The 21,254-nt window shown below is 41.7% G+C and overlaps 1 protein-coding gene across 2 annotated transcripts in view; it reads right to left on the bottom strand.

Moving 5' to 3' along the window:
- Positions 1–62: 62 nt before the first annotated feature.
- The window catches only part of cant1a (calcium activated nucleotidase 1a), a 49,953-nt gene continuing 28,761 nt past the window's right edge, over positions 63–21,254 (bottom strand). Inside the window, exons 1-4 of one of the 2 annotated variants that reach the window (XM_061974136.1) lie at positions 20,368–20,447; positions 14,364–15,032; positions 801–1,004; positions 63–726 (exon numbers count right to left, since the gene is read on the bottom strand). In XM_061974136.1, coding sequence (XP_061830120.1) covers positions 356–726; positions 801–1,004; positions 14,364–15,032; positions 20,368–20,407 — 1,284 coding nt within the window. In that variant the 5' untranslated portion in view covers positions 20,408–20,447 and the 3' untranslated portion in view covers positions 63–355. Of the gene's footprint in view, positions 727–800; positions 1,005–14,363; positions 15,033–20,367; positions 20,448–21,254 lie in introns of those variants that run through there. The other variant, XM_061974137.1, reaches the window with a different exon arrangement.

Below are 21,254 nucleotides of genomic sequence, written 5' to 3'. Positions count from 1 at the left end.
GCCAAGGGGGTTCGGTTTCTCTGGAAAACTGAAAAGATCTTGGAGGAATAGAAACAAGCTGATGTGGTGTATCCGGAAAGTAGGTGTTTAATGTTGGAGCCAAGAGTAAAACAACGGACTGTACATACAGTATGTGCTGGAGGAAAAAACAGTCATATTGTAATCAGTGTCTTTTACATTCATGATGACAAGAAGACAGTGCTGTCCTGGAGAGGAAGGTACTCCTCATTGCTACCATTGCTTCTGCTGGTGCTCATTGTCCAGCAGTTGATCCTCACGGCCGTCCTTTAGAGAGAGGAAGCAGCGACAAGAACAGTGACAGGATTGTAAACAACATGGAACCTCAGTGCTGCTTCTAGATGAACTCCAAGCCTTCGTATTTCACGTCCCCGATCTTGGTCTCCGGTAGGAGGGTGCGTCCGTCCAGCGTAAAGGCCATGATGTACGTGGCGATTTTCCCGGCGTCTTCCTCTGACTTGAGCGCCAGGATGATCTGGTCGTCCGTGTTGGGCACGAACTTAAATGAGGAGAAGCCGTGGGTGGGGTCCAGCGGGCCCGCCTGGCTAACAGTCACGTCTTTGAAGTCTGGCGAGCAGCTCAGGACGAGGTTGGTGCCCCGGCGCTCGTCCGCCGTCTCCTCGTAGCGCTCCGTGCTGGCGCGGCGGGGCAGGAAGAACCAGCGCTGCAGCGTGTCGCTCCACACCGCCGACTCGTGAATGAGGTAACCTGCAGAGATGGGAGGAACACGCACTGGTCAAGAAACGGGCGAGAAGAACCGAAGCCTCGTCAGAAAAACCGACCTGGAGGTTGTATTCCCGCTGCGGACTTCAGTGACTTGTACATGGGGACCCAGTTCTGGTGCTCCACGTCCCCGCGGAACCCCACCAACTTCACCCACTCTGGGTTGTCGTTGACAAATTCCCCAGACGTGGTGGTCCACTCCTTCCCCAGACCTCCAACATACAGATGCTCGTCCTTCACCGCCAGCCACTCGGCTTTGAAGCCTAGCGGGAGAAGACATACCCACCATGTTCAAAGTACAACACGTCCAATGCAGACCTCTACCAAAATTAATAATCTTAAAATTCTTCTATCAAAATGAAATAAGTATGGCATTAACCATTGAAAAATGGCTCCATAGCTACAGCCTCTTCATGAAAGAGAACATTAGTTTTCTATTAATCATCAAAATTAAATAAAGCAACATTTGCTTCTGAGACCTCTTATTTCTAACCCATATAACTGATCTAGGGGCAGCACGGTGGAAGAGGGGTTAGTGCGTCTGCCTCACAATACGAAGGTCCTGAGTAGTCTTGGGTTCAATCCCGGGCTCGGGATCTTTCTGTGTGGAGTTTGCATGTCCTCCCCATGACTGCGTGGGTTCCCTCCGGGTACTCCGGCTTCCTCCCACTTCCAAAGACATGCACCTGGGGATAGGTTGATTGGCAACACTAAATTGGCCCTAGTGTGTGAATGTGAGTGTGAATGTTGTCTGTCTATCTGTGTTGGCCCTGCGATGAGGTGGCGACTTGTCCAGGGTGTACCCCGCCTTCCGCCTGATTGTAGCTGAGATAGGCTCCAGCGCCCCCCGCAACCCCAAAGGGAATAAGCAGTAGAAAATGGATGGATGGATGGATAACTGATTTAAAAAATGTTTGTAAAATTGTACTAGTGTTGTCCCGATACCAATATTTTGGTACTGGTACCAAAATATTTCAGTACTTTTCTAAATAAAGGGGACCACAAAAAATTTCATTATTGGCTTTATTTTAACAAAAAATCGTAGGGTACATTAAACATATGTTTCTTATTGCAAGTTTGTTCTTAAATAAAATAGTGAACATACAAGACAACCTGTCTTTTAGTAGAGTGAGTAAACAAACAAAGCCTCCTAATTTAGCTGCTGACATATGCAGTAACATATTGTGTCATTTATCATTCTATTATTTTGTCAACATTATTAAGGACAAGTGGTAGAAAATGAATTATTAATCTACTTGTTCATTTACTGTTAATATCTGCTTACTTTCTCTTTTAACATGTTCTATCTACACTTCTGTTAAAATGTAATAATCACTTATTCTTCTGTTGTTTGATACTTTACATTAGTTTTGGATGATACCACACATGTGGGTATCTATCCGATACCAAGTCGTTACAGGATCATACATTGGTCATATTTAAAGTCCTCATGTGTCCAGGGACATATTTCCTGAGTTTATAAACATAATATAAATTTAAAAAAAAGAAGATTTTGTGATGCTAAAAATATCGATTTAATCATAGTAGTATTGACTAGATACGCTCCAGTACATGGTATTATCACAGTGGATGGTAGGTGTAGATCCACCAATGGCGTTTGTTTATATTGTAGCGTCCCGGAAGAGTTGGCGCAGCAGGGAATTCTGTTGTGTTGCGGTGCAAATATTCTACCAAAATGTGTTTGTCATTGTTGTTTAGTGTTGTTTCACTATATGGCACATGTTTATGACAGTGTTGGCGTTGTCCATTCGGCCACCCTTAGTGTGACATGTTGATTAAGTATACTCTACATTCACATGTGATTAGTGTGTTCAAAGTCAAGGTTTGTCTTGACGTTGTCAACTACAGACAACATTTTACTCATCCATTTCATGGCTCCGATATGCTGCGGTGTAAAGGGAAGCATCTAAATCTATCACGTGTTCTACAGGGACGATACCAGTCATACTTGATTTGTCTCCATGGAGACAAGAATTAGTGATATTGAAGTAGTTACAACACTGCTGAATGCGGATAGACATTAGCCGCTAGCTAGCTAGCCATATCTTAAAGGGGAACATTATCACAATTTCAGAATGGTTAAAACCATTAAAAATCAGTTCCCAGTGGCTTATTATATTTTTCAAAGTTTTTTTCAAAATTTTACCCATCACGCAATATCCCTAAAAAAAGCTTCAAAGTGCTTGATTTTAACCATCGTTATAAACACCCGTCCATTTTCCTGTGACGTCACATAGTGAAGCCAACACAAACAAACATGGCGGAAAGAACAGCAAGCTATAGCGACATTAGCTCGGATTCAGACTCGGATGTCAGCGGCTTAAGCGATTCAACAGATTACGAATGTATTGAAACGGATGGTTGTAGTGTGGAGGCAGGTAGCGAAAACGAAATTGAAGAAGAAACTGAAGCTATTGAGCCATATCGGTTTGAACCGTATGCAAGCGAAACCGACGAAAACGACACGACAGCCAGCGAGGACGAATTCGGCGATCGCCTTCTAACCGACGATTGGTATGTGTTTGTTTGGCATTAAAGGAAACTAACAACTATGAACTAGGTTTACAGCATATGAAATACATTTGGCAACAACATGCACTTTGAGAGTGCAAACAGCCCAATTTTCATCAATTAATATATTCTGTAGACATACCCTCATCCGCGCTCTTTTCCTGAAAGCTAATCTGTCCAGTTTTGGAGTTGATGTCAGCAGGCCAGGGAAGCTAGGGTCGATATTCTTCTCTTGATCATCTTCGGTGGCATAAGGGACGGTGTGAGCCAAGACATCCAGGGGTGTTAGCTCGCTTGTCTGCGGGAACAAACTGCCGCCATTGCTTGCCGTGCTACCGAGGTTCTTTGTCCCTGAATTGCTCACACACTCCGGCAGATTCAATGGGGGTCTGGCGGCAGATTTCTTTGACTTTATCGTTGGAAATGCATCTGCTTTGAGTGTCGCAGGATATCCACACATTCTTGCCATCTCTGTCGTAGCATAGCTTTCGTCGGTAAAGTGTGCGGAACAAATGTCCAATTTCTTGCCACTTTCGCATCTTTGGGCCACTGGTGCAACTTGAATCCGTCCCTGTTCGTGTTGTTACACCCTCCGACAACACACCGACGAGGCATGATGTCTCCAAGGTACGGAAAACAGTCGAAAAAACAGAAAATAACACAGCTGATTTGACTCGGTGTTTGAGAAAATGGCGGATTGCTTCCCGATGTGACGTCACGCTCCGAGAGCGAATATTAGAAAGGCGTTTAATTCGCCAAAATTCACCCATTTAGAGTTCGGAAATCGGTTAAAAAAATATATGGTCTTTTTTCTGCAACATCAAGGTATATATTGACGCTTACATAGGTCTGGTGATAATGTTCCCCTTTAAAGCACCTCTTCCTGAGGGCGTTCTGCATGACACGACGGGTGGGGGACCGGTACTTTTTAGGGGCAGTATATTACCGAATATGATTCATTAAGTATCGTGGTACTATACTATTACTGGTATACCGTACAACCCTAGATTGTACTTTATACCGGTACTAATAAAGTATTGCGGTACTAATGAATTAAAAACGGTACTATAACGGACATTAGGGCACGCATGGTGACATTGCTGGTTTTACAAGCATAGGCGCATGTTAGGCAAAGCACACGCACGGAGTACTTACAAGCAGAAACCGTGTGTCAACAGAAAAGGGAGAATGAACGAACGTGGACCATGCAAATATTCTTCGGAAATGTGATTTAAAAAAAGCAAATTTGGAAAATGATACACAATGTTTTGTCGACAATTCTTGGATGTATGATCCCTATGCACCTGCAACCATGTGCTTGGACAATTTAAATGAGGAACATGTTGAAAGAAGCCAGAGACAGATACCGAGTAGAAAATACTGCTGGCAGCAAGTAAAACAAACAATGACAAGGAATTTGGGCGAGTCATACAGGCCTGTGCAAGACCAATGGGTTCAGAAATGAAACTTATTCCTTGGAAATGCTGACACCGCCTGTGACCACAGGGACCAGACTTCAAGAGCAAATAGAGGAAGTGGGCAGTGTTCAAAACCAAACTGTGACAAGAAACAACATACTTGAATGTTATCTATATTTAAAAACAAATATATGTTATTCGTTATTAGAAATAAATGTTATATTGTTGTCTATTTTTCAATTGTTGCTGCTTATTGTGAAAGGGAACACAAGCTACACTACATTCTGCCCTCCCTTAATGTTGCAATTTAGTTGGCCAAATATGTGAACAGTCCTTTGAATTAGAGACGGAAAAAAAAACTTGTGGTAGTTTATTGATGTTCTCTACAATGAAGTCACTGTAAAACTAAGCACACAAAGGATAGTACATTATACTGTATACACGAAGTGCACATACATATAGGAATCATGTTTTAAATAATAAAATAGTTTGAAATAAACTGGAGAAAATCAATAGAGTTATGCAGGATGAAGGTTGGCTTAATGCCGCTAGCTTAATGCTAACGTACAATGGGCCAGCTCATTGACAGCCTAACCAAAATAAGCACGGCCAATCCCAGGGTACATAGAGACAAACAATCATTCACACTCACATTCATATCTATGGACAATTTACAGCAGGGGTGTCAAACTCATTTTAGCTCAGGGGCCGCATGGAGGAAAATCTATTCCCAAGTGGGCTGTAATAGTAAAATCATGGCATGATAACTTAAAAATAAAGACAACTCCTGGTTGTTTTCTTTGTTTTACTTTGGCCAAAAATAGAACAAGCACATAACGAAAACGTAAAAATCACAACTAATCCTCTGGATAAAACACTTCAAGTTCATTGAAAAGTCTGAGGAAACAGCTTCAAAAACACAATGAGCTTAGACTTTCTCTCAGTGTATCTACAAAGCCAGGATTAAACTTTAAGTTACAGTCTTTGTGGGATTGAACTAAAAACACTATGCAAACTCTTCTAGGTATCAAATACCTCCTTTGTCACGTCCACCTATCAATCCAGTGCTAACTCAACAAACCGTAAGAAACGGAGGTAAAAACTATTCTAAAGGGTTCTGGAGAAGATACGTGGATGACATTTTGGAGAAAATAACAGTGGTAAACACACTTGATCTTACAAACCACCTCAACAGTATTGACAAGACTGGAAACACCAAATTCACACATGAAGAGGAAATGAACGGGACCACACATTTTTTGGACATTAAAATCCACCACAAAGATGACGGCAGTCCAAACATTACTGTTCATCGAAAACCGACACACACCGACCAATATCTACTCTGGACCTCCGAACATCAAAAGGTACGGTCCAGTTAATTTCCTCTTCATGTGTGAATTTGTTTCCAGTCTTGTCAATACTGTTGAGGTGGTCTGTAAGATTATGTGTGTTTATGTTTACCACTGTTATTTTCTCCAAAATGTCATCCACGTATCTTCTCCAGAAGGTGGGTCTGCAGTGTATGGGTGCTGGATTGATGGCGGTGGTTTCCAGGTCTTCCATAAAGACACTGCTCATTATTGCAGATGACATGGCACCCCAAACCATCACTGATGGTGGAAACTTTACACTAGACTTCAGGCAACGTGGATCCTGTGCCTCTCCTGTCTTCCTCCAGACTCTGGGACCTCGATTTCCAAAGGAAATGCAAAATTTGCATGGTTGGGTGATGGTTTGGGGTGCCATGTCATCTGCTGGTGTCGGTCCACTCTGTTTCCTGAGATCCAGGGTCAACGCAGCCGTCTACCAGCAAGTTTTAGAGCACTTCATGCTTCCTGCTGCTGACCTGCTCTATGGAGATGGAGATTTCAAGTTCCAACAGGACTTGGCGCCTGCACACAGCGCAAAATCTACCCGTGCCTGGTTTACGGACCATGGCATTTCTGTTCTAAATTGGCCCGCCAACTCCCCTGACCTTAGCCCCATAGAAAATCTGTGGGGTATTGTGAAAAGGAAGATGCAGAATGCCAGACCCAAAAACGCAGAAGAGTTGAAGGCCACTATCAGAGCAACCTGGGCTCTCATAACACCTGAGCAGTGCCAGAAACTCATCGACTCCATGCCACGCCGCATTAACGCAGTAATTGAGGCAAAAGGAGCTCCAACCAAGTATTGAGTATTGTACATGCTCATATTTTTCATTTTCATACTTTTCAGTTGGCCAACATTTCTAAAAATCCCTTTTTTGTATTAGCCTTAAGTAATATTCTAATTTTGTGACACACGGAATTTGGGATTTTCATTTGTTGCCACTTCAAATCATCAAAATTAAATGAAATAAACATTTGAATGCATCAGTCTGTGTGCAATGAATAAATATAATGTACAAGTTACACCTTTTGAATGCAATTACTGAAATAAATCAAGTTTTTCAAAATATTCTAATTTACTGGCTTTTACCTGTATATTGATATATAATGTAGGAACCAGATTATTAATAACAGAAAGAAGTGTGTATCTTGTGTTTTTTATGTTAATTTAATAATTTAAAAAAACAAAACAAAAAAACAAAAAAACCATACCGATAATAAAAAAAACGATACCGATAATTTCTGTCATTACATTTTAACACATTTAACGGCCGATAATATCGGCAGGCCAATATTATCGGACATCTCAAGTCTGAATACAAGAAAATTTGAAAGAGTATAAGAATAAGAAGACATAATGAAAACTTTTGAGCAAAGGCAGGTTTTAAGTTTCATGTGGGTCGAGGAGGAGGAGCCACAGTCCCCCTTTACCGTGTACCTCTTGCTTAGCCACGGTATAAACCGTTTGCTTGCCTAACAGAATTGCTATTGTGACATCCAGTGGACACATTTAGAACAGCAGTTTCTTTCATTAAAATTAAAAAAATAAAAATAAAATAAAAAAGCAGCTCATTTTTATACTTGGTAAACTCATCACGGGGGCTGGAAAAAACCTGTTCGCACGTTTGATACCCCTGATTTGCAGTCTCCAATGAAGCCTCAATGAATATTTTTGGAATGTGGGAGAAAACGGAAGTAAACCCCACACGTACAGGAAAACATGCACACTCCACACACAGTGGGGCGGTATAGCTCGGTTGGTAGAGTGGCCGTGCCAGCAACTTGAGGGTTCCAGGTTCGATACCCGCTTCCGCCATCCTAGTCACTGCCGTTGTGTCCTTGGGCAAGACACTTTAGCCACCTGCTCGCAGTGCCACCCACACTGGTTTAAATGTAATTTAGATATTGGGTTTCACTATGTAAAAGCGCTTTGAGTCACTAGAGAAAAGCGCTATATAAATATAATTCACTTCACTTCACATATGTCTAAACAGAGGTTTGAAGACGCACACGACGTAATGTTAGACGTTATTGTCGGTAGTAACGTCAAAATGAGGGTAGTTTACACAGGCTTGAAAAAGAAATGCTTTAATTAACTTGAAATATATTTATCTTCAACTTTCCCTCTTTTACTTTTGTCAAGTGTCAACTCCAATTAGGTGCTCTGCTGACTAAATCTCTTCACTACATCACTATAAGGCATTTTCAGGGCCAACACAGAGACAACATTCCCACACTAGGGCCAATTTAGTGTTGTCAATCAGCCTATCCTATTCCCTCCCAGACTTGGTCGAACACTGCGGCAAGCCCACCGTTGCCCTCTGCAGCCCACACTGGGTAATTACACTTCACTCCACCATATTCAATCAATCAATGTTTACTTATATAGCCCTAAATCACGAGTGTCTCAAAGGGCTGCACAAGCCACAACGACATCCTCGGCTCAGATCCCACATCAGGGCAAGAAAAAACTCAAATTCCCATTGCTATATTAAAGTGGTGTCCAAAGTGCGGCCCAGGGGTAATTTTTTAAGGGCACATTCTGAAAATACGATTTAAAAAAACAAAAAACATAAAAAGTGGTATAAAAGAGCAAACAGGTGAAAAGTAACAATAAAATATTGCAATGTTGACTCTAATAACACAAAGCTGTCATGCAGGCTTTTTCTTTCTTTAAAAAATAATAATGAATCAAAAACAATTTCATTATGAATTATTGACCTATTCAAGGCTCCAATTACGCCACATTAAATATTCCACTTTAAGATATTTTTGGAGGAAAATGTTGCATATTTTGTGTTTGCCATATAAAAAACTAAGCTGTTTTTTTTTTAAAGAAGTGCCTAAAACGAACAAACAAAAAACATAAACAACAATTACAACTTGTAATTGACGGATGGATCTGAAGTTGATCTCGAGATTATTGTGTTAAAAGTAAACAGTAAAAAAAATATTCCACTTAAACATTTTATTGGGTGAAAATATTGCACATTTTGTGTTTTTTTCCATAAAAAAAACAGGGTTTTCTTTGACAAAAAGAGCATACAATTAAAAAATGTTTAAACTTATATTGACAGATAGACCTAATGTTGATCTAGAGATTAAAACCTTGAGTAATAATAAAGTAAAAATACTGACTAATAACACTTTTTTTTTTTTTGGACCAAAACCCTTTGGGGTCCCCAGGACCAAGCCTGAGTGGAGGCCTAAATGTATATTTGTTTATACATATATTGTATTGGTTTTTTAAAATAAAAAAATATCAAAATGGCCCCCGCTCGCTTTGATTTTTCAGTGTGCTGCCCTCAGTGGAAAAAGTTTGGACACCCCTGCTATAATACTTTACAAGGATATCTCCTGTTTTTCCCCATCTACTGACTACTCTCATCCACTTTACTGCCTAACTAGTTAACCCGGGGGTCAGCAACCCGCGGCTCTTTAGTGCCGCCCTAGTGGCTCCCTGGAGCGGTTTTAAAAAAGAACTGAAAATGAAAAAAGAAGGGGGAAATATATTTTTTGTTTTAGTAGGCTATTGTTTGAGGACAAACATGACACACACCTTCCCAATTGTTAGAAAGCCCACTGTTTAATATGTTTGTGTGTATACTTCACTGATGAGGATTTGGTGAGCATAATTTTGTCCTACTAATTTCGGCGGTTCTTGAACTCACCATAGTGTGGACTGTGACGCAACAGTTTGTTTACATGTAAAATCTTCCCCTCCTTCTTTATCTCATTTTGTCCACCAAACGTTTTATACTGTGCGTGAATGCACAAAGGTGCGCTTTGTTGATGTTATTGACTTGTTGGAGTGTTAATCAGGCATATTTGGTCAGTGCATGACTGCAAGCTAATCAATGCTAAAATGCTATTTAGGCTAGCTGAATGTAGATATTGCGTCATTATGCCTCATTTGTAGGTATATTTGAGCTCATTTAATATCCTTTACTTTTATCCTCTTTGAGGTGGCGACTTGTCCAGGATGTACCCCGCCTTCCGTCCGATTGTAGCTGAGATAGGCTCCAGAGGGAATAAGCGGTAAAAAATGGATGGATGGATGGATGTATATAATTTAGTTTTGCCTGTTTAATGACACATCATCTGTGTGTAATATTGGCTGCATTTCTGATAGTTGTTTGTGTGCCATGTTGTTCCAGACCACAGCAAACGCTACCTAGCTTGCCAAAGATTATAATAACTCTTTTAAAAAAAGACAGCCTGCCGTTTCCTTTAACTTGGACACACACATCTATACCTTTGGCCATTAAAAGCCAGTAATTTCCAGGAGTTATCTCACTTTCTGAGTAGCCTCTGATTTACTAATGGTATATAATGTTGTAAAAATATGTAGAATAAATATTATATTTCAACATTTCTGTCAACGAAGCGTTGCTTCAACCTGCGACATAGTAATTTTGATAGTAGGCTATTATAGCTATCATAGACACATACATCATGTGTTGCTTTTATTATAAGACTTATATATGGCTTTTAATTTTTTGTGGCTCCAGACTGTATTTTTGGTCCAATATGGCTCTTTCAACATTTTGGGTTGCCGACCCCTGAGTTTTTCATCGCCTCAGACGCAGGCCAGTTTAGCATAGTTTAGCCTAGATTCACTAGCTCCAAAAGAGTCACCACGCAAACGCCGGATAAACGCTGGTATGGCTTCAAGGAACAATTGCAAACTTTTCTTAGACAGGTTGTCCCTGCTAAAGGGATGTGTCCACATGTTGGAACAGAACAATTAAATACAATTAGACAGCGTGGACACGCCGGTTACCGGGGGCTGCACTCGGCGTATCTGGCAGCTTATTAATTACGCTCAAGAAGCCATAAGAGGGCGGGATGTACCGTGTAAAATACATTGGAAATTTGGCGCCTTCTAGGCATCTGTGTAAATGTTGCATAAAGCCCTTTTAATATGCTGATAATAAAATCAGGAAGCCATGATTCGCCACAGCAAAACCTATATGAAAAACATTCAAAAAAGCAAAAGTAAAAGCACAGGCATATATAAAGGCAGTGATTACAAACAACACCTTGGAGACAGAAACCACAGTAGACAAACCGTATTTTGCGGACCATAGGGCGCACCGGATTATAAGATGCACTGCCGATTAATGGTATACAGATATGGTATACAATGGTATATATATTTTTTCATATATTAGGCGCACCGGATTATAGGGCGCAGTAAAGGATTCATATTATTATTTTTTTTTTTATAATGTAAAACACTTCCTTGTGGTCTACATAACATGTAATGGTGGTTCTTTGGCGTTTTGTGGGCGGTCTTATTTACATGGCTCACCTTCAGCAGCGTCTTCTTCCCGTCATCTTTGTTGTAGCGGTGTAGCGTGCAAGGACGGGAGTGGAAGAAGTGTCAAAAGATGGAGCTAACTGTTTTAATGACATTCAGACTTTACTTAAATCAATAATGGAGCAGCATCTCCTCATCCGGAAACAACCACACCGGAAATGTGTCCCGTGAAAACCGACCGACCGGAACTCTAATAGCTAAAGTTCCTTGGGTGAATAATGTAAACTCACTATACCGGTATGTTTTAGCGCTTTCATGGCGAGTTTACTGACAGATATAAGTAAGAACTTTACACTACTTTATATTAGAAATGGCAACTGCGGAGGATGAATGTCCCATAACAAGATGATAGAGAAAAAGAAGAAGCTTATCAACTAAGCTGGATTTATGCAGATCCCAAACACAGGTCAGCATTTAACAGAAGTTAAGAAAAGTTGCATTTTGCATAATATTGCGAAACAAAACGCTAGATAATGTTTTACCTTATAGACACACCATAATAATACTCATATGTTTAATGCGCCGACAATCCTTCAAGCGGTGCGCCTTCATAGCTTACCAAAGTCGTACTAAAACATTTTGATAGATTTTTGAGTGTCGTGTGTAATGTTCTATATTTTCAATGGAACATTAAAAATGTTGGTGTTGTTTACTTGAGACATATTGCCATCATAGTGGCAATATACACTTATCGCTTATGTTTGACTGCCATCTACGGGTAACACTTATCATTACACCATTTACCGAATAAAATAGCTTTGAGGTGGGTAAGCTCAACCAAACTTATCCCTTACATTAGGCGCACCGGGTTATAAGGCGCACTGTCGAGTTTTGAGGGTAAAAAAAGGATTTTAAGTGTGCCTTATAGTCCAGAAAATACGGTACTTCACACTGAAGCCGTAATGTCTCCGTAATTACTGGTCCACAGCTAATGAGGAATTGGGTAAAATAAGAGTAGTACGTTTTTTTTGGTTGCTGTGTATTTCGCCGGCTCGAGGGTGTTAGGACTGCATGGACATAGCGGGTGAGTGCGTACAAAACGGCCGCAAATTTTGGTATGGGGGTTTCGGTTCGGTTCGGAAGTGTACCGAACGAGTTTCCACACGAACATATCAACTACCCGCTTCCGCTTCCTTCTGCCTCTGTCTCTGTCAGGACTCTACACAGCACCCAGCATTGTCCCACCCACACAACCATCTGATTGGTTACAAACAGAGCGCTAACAGCCAATTAGCAGTGCGTATTCAGAGCGGTAACAGCCAATCAGCAGTGCGTATTCAGAGCGCATGTAGTCAGTGCTTAGCGTTTAGCAGGTAAACATCAGGCAGCGGACTCTTCCCCCAAATTATAATAAACACCTCCCAGTCAACTACTAGTAACATCATTATGAGCCCGTTGACCTTCTAGAAACCTAAACGGCAGCTCAGCTCGCTCGCAGTCCTGGCTTGAGGTGAAGGCTAATTCGCTTTTAGCGTAACGTTAGCTCATTTTGCGGTGTGTGTGTGTGTGTGTGTGTGTGTGTGTGTGTGTGTTAGTGTTATGGACAGCAAAGCCCTGTCTGTCTGTTATTTCACTTTACCCTTTTCTGTGTTGATTGAGCTGTGTTGAAGCAGGACATTATGTTAAATGAAGAGTTTCTGTCTCTGATAGTTGATATAATAATGTAACTGCATCATTAAGCCTACATGAACTCCATGGTGTTCAGGGATGAATAGTCTCTCCTATTGCTATTGTACCATTTTTTCAGCTATAGTTACATTAATCATTAGTAATGCAGCAGCAGGGTCCCTGCTATCACATGTTGATAAAAATATAACATTTACATAATAAAAATCAACTACAGGCTTCCCAAATGCTGTAATAAATTAAGCATGATGAGTTGACTTGAAACTGTTTAATGTTGCACTTTTTATATGTAGAAGAAAAGTTTTGTCATTTTATTTCATCTGAGCAACAACTTGAGGCAGTTTAATGTTGCTCAACGTGGGCAGAATTATTATAGTGTTCCCAATGTTAAAAGGATAAAGCCAATGTTTACAAATTTGGTAATTAAATAACCAAAAAATGTATATTTTGTTGTTTTCTTACTGTACCGAAAATGAACCAAACCGTGACCTCTAAACCGAGGTACGTACCGAACCGAAAGTTTTGTGTACCGAGATATATATATATATATATATATATATATATATATATATATATATATCCATCCATCCATCCATCCGTTTTCTACCGCTTATTCCCTTCGGGGTCGCGGGGGGTGCTGCAGCCTATCTCAGCTACAATCGGGCGGAAGGCGGGGTACACCCTGGACAAGTCGCCACCTCATTGCAGGGCCAACACAGATAGACAGACAACAGTCACACTCACATTCACACACTAGGGCCAATTTTAGTGTTGCCAATGAACTTATCCCCAGGTGCATGTCTTTGGAGGTGGGAAGAAGCCGGAGTACCCGGAGGGAACCCACGCAGTCACAGGGAGAACATGCAAACTCCACACAGAAAGATCCCGAGGCCGGGATTGAACTCACGACTACTCAGGACCTTCGTAATGTGAGGCAGACGCACTAACCCCTCTTCCACCGTGCTGCCCTATATATATATATATATATATATATATATATATATATATATATATATATATATATATATATATATATATACTTATACTGCTTTGACAAAATAAAAGCATGTTTTATTGTAAGTTCATGAGCTAAAGTATATTTAGAACGATATTCAGACTCAATTGCATGCTTCCGGGCACAGCTGCATATGTCGTTGGTACCAAATATGCCGCCTCTCGTTTAGCTGTCCATACCCGGTCCATACCCGACTCTGTTATAGAGTCGTTGAGAGAAGGAATGAAGTTAATTATGTATTCTACTTTTGTGATTGGGTGTTTCTGTTACTATTCATCACCAAAATGACCTCAATCAATTTTCTATGAAATTCATTAAACAGAAGTAAAACTGACCTTTAGCTACGTTGCCGTCGCCATCCGTTAGGATGACCCAAGGTACAGCCTTGTCGCCGTGGATGTGGTAGACAATGCCCGTCCTGTCATCGACACTGTAGAGCTTCCCGTTGAACACCACTAGCTCCGACAGCTCCATGCCCCGCCCCTTCTCGGCCAGGTGGCTCTCCAACACCGTCCTTTCCGCGTCCCATTCCACGGACACCTTGTCGCCGCTCTGCGACACCAAAAGGTGCCCGCGCCGCATGTAGCTGAACCACACCATCTTCGTTTCGCTGCGCGAGTTCGTGTCCAGGTCAGCGATGACCGCGATGCGGTAACGGGTGCCGTGCGGAGTGAATTCGGGCGGACTGAGCGGGTAGGTGTCGTTGTAGCGGGAGTCGGCCCGCGGGGGGTCGCCGTGGCTCGCCTTCCAGCTGTTGGAGCTGTAGGAGCGGGGGTGCAGGCCCGTGCTCAAGTGCAAGAGCAGCAGGACCAAGGCCAGCGAGGCGGCCGCCACCACGATGGGCCGCCACTTGAGGCGGAAACGAGGGTCCGTGGTGTTGGCCATGGTCGCCAGCATGGGGAGGCCTCCGACCGAGATGCGCAGACTATTCATGGGCGCATTGTGCTCCTGTCGAGCCAAGTCTGCGGCTGCAGAGGGCATGGAGGACGGAGGTCTGGAGCGACCTGAAAAAAATGGACAGCAGTCAGCTTTGAGTGGCGTTTAAGATAATTACTTGTTAATGATAAATACTCTATTAAAAGTTAAAGTACCAATGATTGTCACACATACACACGAGGTGTGGCGAAATTATTCTCTGCATTTGACCCATCACCCTTGATCACCCCTGGGAGGTGAGGGGAGCAGTGGCCGCGCCCGGGAATCATTTTTGGTGATTCAACCCCCAATTCCAACCCTTGATGCTGAGTGCCAAGCAGGGAGGTAATGGGTCCCATTTTTATAGTCTTTGGTATGACTCGGCTGGGGTTTGAACTCACAATTAGTGTGTGGGTTTGAGCCTAAAAACGTTTTTTCAAACGTTACGATATGAAAAGCAGTGGGCAGGGATGGAGAAGGGCCACAGGTACATCAGGAAGTAATTGCCCTGCTAAAAGGTGAACAAAAACATATTTTTACCGTTGGAAACTGAAATAGAAATAATCTGTTCCAGGGTCCAACTGCCCCAGTCTATTCTAGGGATGTAACCGCAAACGGTATAATGATAAAGCGCGGTAAAATTCCGAAAGATTAGTAATACCGTTTAATTTTTTAATTATCAAAGAACCGTCATTTATTCATGCATTAGGCAACATTGCTCACTTCCTGGAAACATAGAAACAACAACGGCGCCTCTGCTCTAGTGCTGTTTGCAATGGCGTAGTTTTGTCCCAATACCAAAATTATTTCGATACCTTTGGGTACTTTGATACTTTTCTAAATAAAGGGGACCACAAAAAATTGCATTATTGGTTTTATTTTAACACAAAATCTGAGGGTACATTAAACATATGTTTCTTATTGCAAGTTTGTCCTTAAATAAAATAGTGAACATACAAGACAACTTGTCTTTTAGTAGTAAGTAAGCAGTAACATATTGTGTCATTTTCCATTCTATTATTTTGTCAAAATTATTAAGGAAAAGTGGTAGAAAATTAATTATTAATCTACTTGTTCATTTACTGTTAATATCTGCTTACTTTCTCTTTCAACATGTTCTATCTACACTTCTGTTAAAATGTAATAATAATATAATATAAAATATAATATTCTTCTGTTGTTTGATACTTTACAATCCGATACCAAGTCGTTATAGGATCATACATTGGTCATATTCAAAGTCCTCATGTGTCTAGGGTCATATTTCCTGAGTTTATAAACATAATATACATTTTTTTTAAACGAAAGAAGATGTTGTGATGCCAAAAAATAGACGTAATCATAGTAGTATCGAATAGATACGCTCCTGTACTTAGTATCATTACAGTGGGTGTAGATCCACCAATGGCGTTTGTTTACATTGTGACAACGGTGAGCTACGGTGTGTAGTGAAGCATGTTTTGATTGATTGATTGAAACTTTTATTAGTAGATTGCACAGTACAGTACATATTCCGTACTATTGACCACTAAATGGTAACACCCAAATAAGTTTTTCAACTTGTTTAAGTCAGGGTCCACGTTAATCAATTCATGGTTTAGCTATTCCTCGTCCTGCAGGGATGATACTTGTAAGAAACGTACTTTATTTGTCGCCATGGAGACAAGGATTAGTGATTTAGAAGTAGCTAAAACACTGCCGACTGCGAATGGACATTTGTCGCTAGCTAGCTAGCCATGTCTTAAAGTTTCAGTGTTAAAACTTCACCATTATCTTTAGTTTTTAAGCCAAAATGCGTCCGTTCTCCCTTTTCTGTCTACACACATTGTCTGTTTGTAAGTGATTCCGTGATTGTGCACTGCCGAACATGCTCCTCTGCTCGTAAACCAGCAATGACAGAACGTGATGACGACGGAGGCGTGGGGGACCGGTACTTTTCAGAGGCGGTATAGTACCGAATATGATTCATTAGAATCGCGGTATTATACTAATACTGATATACCGTACAACCCTACAATGGCAGTTAACAACACAAGGACCTCACTCTTGATATGTTGCCCTTCAAACGGACAAAATCTGAAGACTGAACGTATTTTGGGTTTGTAAAGCGTGCGGAGGGTAAAATAACTGAGCATAGTCAGCCCATTAGCAGAAAATGCAGGAAAAAAAGTCTCCACGAAAGGAGGCAACACCAACTCCGGAACCACCATCCTCAACAATACATCGAGTGCAAGGTAAGTCAACTTGTAGCTGAATGCATGATGAAAAGTGTTCGAAAATGAACATGTCATCATTGGTCTGTCTAACGTTCTTATAGTTACAATTCATAAAGTGTTACCTAAAGTTATTTGTTATTGGGCGCTATCGATTAATAGCAAGTAGTGTGTGCACACAACGCATACTATGGCAGAGCAAAATGTACTTATGTTTATGTTTTGTGCTGTTACGGACTGCTGCTACTGTACTTTACTTTTAAAACGGTGTTAAAAACAAATCCTAGCAAAAACACTGCAATGTGTTTTGTTTTTAGAAGAGGAACAATAAGGTTAGTGTGTCACTCCGAGGCGAGAAAGCAGCTTACGATGTCAATACAGCAGCATTAGGAAGTTACCTCTTTGACAATGCGCCGCTGAAAACAGGCCCTTAACGGGTAGCGCTTAATAACAATATCGCATACAGGACCGTCACTAGGATTTGACAAATACTGAGGTCAACAATTGGTTGTCCAAGAGGAACTTTCAAAGACTGAAATCATGGGAATTCCAGCACCATGTAAGTTAAAAAGTTAAAGTACCACTGATAGTCACACACACACTAGGTGTGGTGAAATTACCCTCTGCATTTGACCCATCCCTTTGTTCACCTCCTGGGACGTGAGGAGAGTAGTGAGCAGCAGTGGTGGCCGCGCTCGGGAATCATTTTGGTGACTTAACCCCCAATTCCAACCCTTGATGCTGAGTGCCAAGCAGGGAGGTAATGGGTCCCATTTTTATAGTCTTTGGTATGACTCGGCCGGGGTTTGAACTCACGACCTACCAATCTCAGGGCGGACACTCTAACCACAAGGCTTTATAAAAAATATATTACTTTGAGCAACTCAATTAATTTCCAGAATAACAAGAGCTTTAAATGAGCTACAACTATCACTCATCTAACATCGTTGATAATGAGTATGATTTTGTAACAGTCCACTTTTTTATTAATATCCTGAAGTTTAACATATTAAACAATTTTAACGTCATTAAAACTTAAATTTAAAAAACATTTTCAAGCATAACCAGGGTTTGAACCCAAGATTGTCTGCTCTGTACTGCAGACTACCATGAATTGATTTAAGTGGAGCCCGACTTAAACAAGTTGAAAAACGTATTCGGGTGTTACCATTTACTGGTCAATTGTACGGAATATGCACTGTACTATGCAATCTACTAATAAAAGTCTCAATCAATCAATCAAAGTACTAATGACGTCCACCACAGAGCAACTGGAAGTGATCGAGGAAATGTTGCCTTTCATATCTTAAAGGGGAACATTATCACAATTTCAGAATGGTTAAAACCATTAAAAATCAGTTCCCAGTGGCTTATTATATTTTTCGAAGTTTTTTTCAAAATTTTACCCATCACGCAATATCCCTAAAAAAAGCTTCAAAGTGCCTGATTTTAACCATTGTCGATGAGGTGGCGATTTGTCCAGGGTGTACCCCGCCTTCCGCCCGATTGTAGCTGAGATAGGCTCCAGCGCCCCCCGCGACCCCAAAGGGAATAAGCGGTAGAAAATGGATGGATGGATATACACCCGTCCATTTTCCTGTGACGTCACATAGTGAAGCCAACACAAACAAACATGGCGGAAAGAACAGCAAGCTATAGCAACATTAGCTCGGATTCAGACTCGGATTTCAGCGGCTTAAGCGATTCAACAGATTACGAATGTATTGAAACGGATGGTTGTAGTGTGGAGGCAGGTAGCGAAAACGAAATTGAAGAAGAAACTGAAGCTATTGAGCCATATCAGTTTGAACCGTATGCAAGCGAAAACGACGAAAACGACACGACAGCCAGCGACACGGGAGAAAGCGAGGACGAATTCGGCGAACGCCTTCTAACCAACGATTGGTATGTGTTTGTTTGGCATTAAAGGAAACTAACAACTATGAACTAGGTTTATCCATCCATCCATCTTCTTCCGCTTATCCGAGGTCGGGTCGCGGGGGCAGCAGCCTAAGCAGGGAAGCCCAGACTTCCCTCTCCCCAGCCACTTCGTCCAGCTCCTCCCGGGGGATCCCGAGGCGTTCCCAGGCCAGCCGGGAGACATAGTCTTCCCAACGTGTCCTGGGTCTTCCCCGTGGCCTCCTACCAGTCAAACTAGGTTTACAGCATATGAAATACATTTGGCAACAACATGCACTTTGAGAGTGCAGACAGCCCAATTTTCATCAATTAATATATTCTGTAGACATACCCTCATCCGCGCGCTCTTTTCCTGAAAGCTGATCTGTCCAGTTTTGGAGTTGATGTCAGCAGGCCAGGGAAGCTAGGGTCGGTAGGGAGTTTAGCTCACTCGTCTGCGGGAACAAACTGCCGCCATTGCTTGCCGTGCTATCGAGGTCCTTTGTCCCTGAATTGCTCACACACTCCGGCAGATTCAATGGGGGTCTGGCGGAAGATTTCTTTGACTTTATCGTTGGAAATGCATCTGCTTTGAGTGTCGCAGGATATCCACACATTCTTGCCATCTCTGTCGTAGCATAGCTTTCGTCGGTAAAGTGTGCGGAACAAATGTCCAATTTCTTGCCACTTTCGCATCTTTGGGCCACTGGTGCAACTTGAATCCGTCCCTGTTCGTGTTGTTACACCCTCCGACAACACACCGACGAGGCCTGATGTCTCCAAGGTACGGAAAACAGTCGACAAAACGGAAAACAACAGAGCTGATTTGACTCGGTGTTTGAGAAAATGGCGGATTGCTTCCCGATGTGATGTCACTTGTGACGTCATCGCTCCGAGAGCGAATATTAGAAAGGCGTTTAATTCGCCAAAATTCACCCATTTAGAGTTCGGAAATCGGTTAAAAAAATATATGGTCTTTTTTTCTGCAACATCAAGGTATATATTGACGCTTACATAGGTCTGGTGATAATGTTCCCCTTTAAGCAGTGACAGAGCATGGCGTGGCGAGGAATACGTTTGAGGTCAAATATTATATGAAGTGCCTTGTCATTCAATAATTTACATTCTAATGTGCGTGTTTCTTCTCTCCTCCGTGTGGACCAGGAGGTTCTTCGGGGGAGCAAACGTGATGTTAGCAGCCTAAAAAATCATGGTTGCATTTTTGTGAAAGCTGAAAGGGCCTTTCATTAAGGGGCCCTGCGCCAAACAGCAGCCCATTGTGTCAGTGGAGACCAGGACCACAAGTACTTACCTCTTCGTCTCCTCCCGGCAGACTGTCGTTGACCCTGCATCGAGGTATACCTCACCAGCCCCCAACACACCTCCAAATGCTTCACCTGCTCTGAGCACCAACGACTACTGCGTAAGGCTAACCTTTAACTACGCTTTCAGGATCACGGTCCAGTCCAAAGGTGCTTGTTGATCACTAAAACCTTTATTATTAACCTATGAATGGGGCAAACCCATCCCAAGCGGTGCAACAGCTGTGATGTAATTAACCACACTAGCAGAGTGCACTGAGGTTAAGGGTCAACCACGGTCAAAACAGATCAATGATAAAGGAATGTAGAGCCATTATTTGCCTTGGTACACAATGACATTCTATTCTGAAAGGAAACACTCCTTAAAAAAACAATGTGCTTTGTTACGTAATACCGCAGTCTGTTAATAATAGGCAACTGCAAAATTCCAGTACCAGTCGGGTTCTTAGCCTTAAAACTTTGCAGTTTGAACTGCAATCATTTAAAGCTAAGGCAGTGCTATGTTGTTGTTTTACAGTGGCTAACATACTTTTATGCCCCTTCTACACTAAGGTTATCCAGGGTAAATCCCACCTAACCTTATCCTTGTTCTCACACACACAATGCTTGTTTAAGACCTCCTCCCCTTGCTTTGTGTGCAAGTTCTTAAATTTAACTTATCTGAACAATATCCAGTGTTGTGGTATTTTAACTAACTGGAATCCAGTGTGCTGTTGGGGCCCTGAGCCATCATAAATTAATTAAATCTTTAATCGACATGTGGAAGTAAACAATGTGATAAAGAACATTTTACAACAATCAATCTCGGGATCTAGATATCTGGTCAGGACACTCCTCACTCTTTTGCCTTCACCTTCATTGTCCATTCGTTTTTGGT

The sequence above is a fragment of the Nerophis lumbriciformis genome, linkage group LG22, assembly GCF_033978685.3.
Source record: "Nerophis lumbriciformis linkage group LG22, RoL_Nlum_v2.1, whole genome shotgun sequence".
Taxonomy (NCBI): Eukaryota; Metazoa; Chordata; class Actinopteri; order Syngnathiformes; family Syngnathidae; genus Nerophis; species Nerophis lumbriciformis.
The sequence above is the reverse complement of the archived record's forward strand: the minus strand, read 5'-3'. Positions and strand labels throughout refer to the sequence as shown.